A 5,000-nucleotide genomic window follows, 5' to 3' on the forward strand; every position below is an offset into this window, starting at 1 on the left:
TACTGAATGTTTACCACACTTGAATTTGGTAACAAACACTTCACACTCAGGACAAACAACTCACTCTTTAATTCCTTCGAGCAGTTTGAAGTCCAGGTTTTCTTCATCCCGGTCGAAGAAGGCGTTGTTGTTGACATAGACGAGGCGTCTCGGGTCCTTCTTGCGATGCACGATGTGTGAAAGCTCGAGCTTGTCCTCGTTACCACACTCTCTGTGATAGCCGAGCTGGACACAGCTGTCCTGTGGGCGTGGCCTGAAGCCGCAGCAGTTCCTGTCCAGCCGCTGGTGATTCTAAAACCATGAAACCAGCTCATTAAGTTCTTTAGTAAAAATGTATTACACTGCAACAGGAAACCCATCAGAGCGAGTATCACTGCTATCACGTGTCCTGATCAATAAAGGGTTCCAGACTCCAGCCTGCCAGCTTAGAACCTGAAATCATCCTATAAACCCTGACAGAACCGTAGCAGAACCCTTGTTCTAAGAATGTATGGAATGAGCTCCAAATTATCACTTAATATTGTTCACTAGAAGGTCCTTTAAAGACACACTTAAGAATTAAGGGCTCTTTGTCTTCTAAAAGCATTCTGAGCCCTTTATGATACAGAGACACTGTGCTTAGGGTTCTACAGAAGGAACAACCAACTAAAAGCCTTGGTACTTGGTTCAATCTCAGTAAAATGGTTCTATTAAGGGAGCTAGATTGGACAATTAAGGGCTCTCAGCTTTAAAAAGAACTGCATGTTCTCCCCGTGCCTCGGGGGTTTCCTCCGGGTACTCCGGTTTCCTCCCCCGGTCCAAAGATGCATGATAGGTTGATAGGTTGATTGGCGTCTCTGGAAAATTGTCCGTAGTGTGTGTGTGTGTGTGTGAGTGAATGAGAGTGTGTGTGTTCCCTGTGATGGGTTGGCACTCCGTCCAGGGTGTATCCTGCCTCGATGCCCGATGACGCCTGAGATAGGCACAGGCTCCCCGTGACCCGAGAAGTTCGGATAAGCGGTAGAAGATGAATGAGTTAAACGTTCACAACTTACAAACGTCGGATCCCTTTCCACAGTAAACACTCTGTGTTTTAGTTCTGAATAAAACCTTGAAGGATTAGTTGGTAAACTCTGAAAAAATGCTTCTACATGGGTTCTTTATGGGATAAATGAGGGTTCTTAACTTGGAACACTTTCTGATATAAAAACACTTGCTTATGAGGTTCTAACAAGGTTCCACAGAGAGACAAACCAAATAAGATTTAACACTCTACTCATTGTAACAAGAGCATGTGGTAGCCTAGTGGTTAAGGTGTTGGGATATCGAACGGAAGGTTGTGAGTTCAATCCCAGGTCCACCAAGCTGCCAATGTTGGGCCACTGTGCAAGGCCCTTAAACCTCAATTTTTGCTTCACAAAAATACTGTAAGTCGCTCTGGATAACAGGAATCTGCCAAATGCTGGAAACGTAACAAATGACAGAATTTTAACCTAGTTTTAATTATAAATACTAAATCCAGATTTACTACCAACTTAATGTCCAATCAATTCCAGAAGTGACTCCACCCCTCGTGTAGAAGTCCCGCCCTTTAAACAGTAACACAGGTGTGAATGTTCAAACCTGCAGCAAGAAGTCAAACAGCGTCACTTTGCTCCACTCGTGGTGATGGAGGCTGCTGCAGCTCCACTCGGGTTTGGGAACGCCGCGCTGCCAGCACCGGTACTGTAACCACGTCTGATATAAGCTCCACCTCAGAGAACCTGACCTCGACTGGGGCACCGCAACAACAGATGGGTCGTACGGGGTGACGGGACACAGCTGACCGTCTGAAACAAAATGGCGTGCTAATGTGTTTATCATCACCATAAGCTAACATGTTACAGAAGAGTGATCGTTTCCATAGCAACAACTCATTCACAGGGACATGCACAGCGATCACTACATCGATAGAAAAACTGCTGACAATTTGTAAGGAGACGTTTATTTCTGCATGACCTATGACCTTTGTGTTTCTCCGTAACAAGAGTAAGTTTGTGTTTATTATCTCTTATTAACTTGAAGACCTCAACGAACATCTTGAACTTTTGAGATGTTAAAACGATGAAAGTTATAAATGTGTAATATAAATAATCTTTAACACCGTAGGAGAACACTTGTGTAGTGAGAGAGATGAACTGTGACGTACCCAGAGCTTGGAACCTCCTGCTGATGGTCACTAAACTACGGTTGAGCCCTAAAACTCGGTCCAGGTGAAAAGCAAACACTTCACTTATATCCTCAGGTCTCTTAATAACTCCACATTGTCCAACACACTCTCCTGAGTGGGCTGAGCTCTGATTAAAGCTTCTCACACTCTTAAACAGGAGCACAGGAGAAGTGTTCTCCGGTTCGAGAACTTCCACACGGCCAATTTTGCACTTGGAGAGGAATCGCATGGTTTCTATATCAGCTTGGCTGAACCACGGTGGAGATTTTTGGCTGTACATCCGGATGGAGCTTCCAGTGTCGTGATCATCACTGAGCTGATTTGGTTTATAAAATGAATAGAGAGTTTGCCTCCAGGGGTCTCTAGAGTCACCAAGTCTTAGTGTTTCTTCTACCTGAATTTGAGCTGCACCTTGGATTTGGTTTTTCCTGTTCCTCACCTTCTTCCTGCGTGATTTGGGGCGCAACGTTGCCCTCAGGATAGAGGGTTTGTGTTTTTTGGACTTGAGGGTGATGTAGACCACATTGGAGCGTGCTGGAGAAGGAGAACCGGGAATCCTTTCCAACATCCGTCTCCTGCTTTTGGTCAGTTTTTGGTCATGATCTCCATGGCTGATCCACAACTCCAAGCAGAAGAGGTAAAACAAGCAGGCAAAGGTGAGGAGTAAAGCTCTCCTGGACATAGAGGATCTCCAGCGGGATTTTATGTACCTCCAAAAGGAGAAGCAGGTCAGATGGATGAGTGTGTGCATGCTCCTGGAGGGACGAACCAGATGTTTCTCCATCAGGATGTGCAGGTGTTAAATTCATCTCCTCGTGGCTTTCACTCGTTTCATTTTCGGTGAATCCAAAAACTCCCTTTAAGTCCTGAAAGTTTTTAACAATAAAATATTAAGTTCTGGGGAAAAATAAATATTTATTGTCTCATCAAAATCAGACAATTTATCTGAATTTGTGACGCACGAAAAAAACATGAAAAAGAAACAACAATTCTACTGCGTCTATATGTAAGACGTAATAACCTTAAACACTGTGTTTTACCTCATCTACTGTACAGAAAAGAGTCCAGACAGTCACAATTCTGGTTCCTTTCCTGGTTCCTCTCCTGGTTCCTCTCCTGGTTCCTCACCTTATAATAAACACCGCAGCCTCCTTAAAGCGACCAGCAGGTCAATGAAGCCGAACTCTACTGAAGTCTAATACAGTATTAAACTCCACCCAAACACCACCCCAGACTGAACATGACGCTGAAACCTTTCACACTAAATAGTTTAAGGATTCTCGGCATTAACGCGCCACCTGCTGGTCGAAAGCTGCTTGGACAAACGGGACCTTCATCCGAAGATCTGGCTACAATCATTACAGGAAGTGAAATGTGACACAACGTGAAGACATGATGTCCAAACGAACACAAGGAATTTCATTCTGATAATTAATTCAGCACACAGTCAGCATTAATACAACATGAAATTAAATATATAATAGATAAAATACATACAGTGTAAAGAAATAAATTCAGATATGGGATAAAAAACATCACCCAAAAAATGTAAAATACAAAATAAGAATAAACATAATGTAGAAACTAAAACAAAGATGATAATGTATTCTTAATTAAAATGTGGTACTCCGTTAGCAGATCTCAATATTATTAAATATTTAAAATATAAATGCTCATTTTTCCAGCTGCTCTTCCCTTTTTAACCGAATCGCTTCATTTGACCTGATTGAAGATTTTCAATTCAATTCAATTCAAGTTTATTTGTATAGCGCTTTTTACACTAGACATCGTCTCAAAGCAGCTTTACAGAACATAAACACAGAGCAGAAGGTAAACATAATTAATGATAAAGGAAATAACGAATAATAAAAGAAAAATAATTAACAGAATAAAAAATTCTAGATTATTATTAGATATAAATAGTTCACATGTGTATGTATTTATTCCCCTATGAGCAAGTCTGAGGTGACTCAGGCAGCAGTGGTGAGGAAAAACTGCCTTAAATTGGTAAAGGAAGAAACCTTGAGAGGAACCGGACTCAAGGGGGAACCCATCCTCATATGGGGTGACACTGGGGGTGTGATTGTAATATACAGTCAGTTAAATGTTGTATTGGTGTAAGGTTCATGGACTTCTGATCTCCTGAGTACCACAGAGTCTAACTGGAGATGTCTCAGGATCCTTAGAGTCGGCCTCGGCTCGGTGGACGTCCAAAGGCTTCGTCCCACAGAGGACGATGGGAGCTGGTACAGTGTCTGGATGCCTCGGGATGGGTACAAAGAGAGAAGCGGTGGAAAGGGATTAACATATCTGCTGTTCATAAAAATGTGCTGGTCTGATGTACTGGTGCATGATATTATGGGATGTATTATGTGTACGCCTGACTAAAGAGATGAGTTTTTAATCTACCAAAGACCAAACTTTCCCCCAGAGCAGCCATGGATGGATGGACGAAGAGAAGCAGTGTTCAGGTTGCACTACGTTTGAATCGATTCATTCAAAATGTCGGTATAATGTACAGCTGAATCGGTTGAATCGATTCATTGAAACTGAATCCAGGAGGAAAAGCAGCTCAGTTTATTTGAGGTTCTGGAGATCCATTTCTCACATTCTGAGTCAGTTCACATCAATAAAACAGAATTTGCGTTAATGACCAAACGGATTCTCACACCCTTAACATGTGACATACAAACAATATTTATTATGTAGAAAGCACAAAGATTTTAATGTTAACAAATTTCTGCACTTTAACAAAAGCTCGTAGTGAGGAAAGATCAGGTCAGTTTATTTACAGCAGTCACTTTGGGGAAGG

The 5,000-nt window shown here is 42.2% G+C and overlaps 1 protein-coding gene across 1 annotated transcript in view; it reads right to left on the reverse strand.

The window, feature by feature from the left end:
* gask1b (golgi associated kinase 1B) overlaps nucleotides 1-3,390 on the reverse strand; it is a 4,060-nt gene extending 670 nt beyond the window's left edge. The window contains exons 1-4 of the mRNA XM_027165285.2: nucleotides 3,229-3,390; nucleotides 2,168-3,054; nucleotides 1,603-1,808; nucleotides 65-291 (exon numbers count right to left, since the gene is read on the reverse strand). Coding sequence (XP_027021086.1) covers nucleotides 65-291; nucleotides 1,603-1,808; nucleotides 2,168-2,972 — 1,238 coding nt within the window. The 5' untranslated portion in view covers nucleotides 2,973-3,054; nucleotides 3,229-3,390. The remainder of the gene's footprint in view (nucleotides 1-64; nucleotides 292-1,602; nucleotides 1,809-2,167; nucleotides 3,055-3,228) is intronic.
* Between the last annotated feature and the right edge of the window lie 1,610 nt (nucleotides 3,391-5,000).

Source organism: Tachysurus fulvidraco, chromosome 17 (genome assembly GCF_022655615.1).
Source record: "Tachysurus fulvidraco isolate hzauxx_2018 chromosome 17, HZAU_PFXX_2.0, whole genome shotgun sequence".
Lineage (NCBI taxonomy): Eukaryota > Metazoa > Chordata > Actinopteri > Siluriformes > Bagridae > Tachysurus > Tachysurus fulvidraco.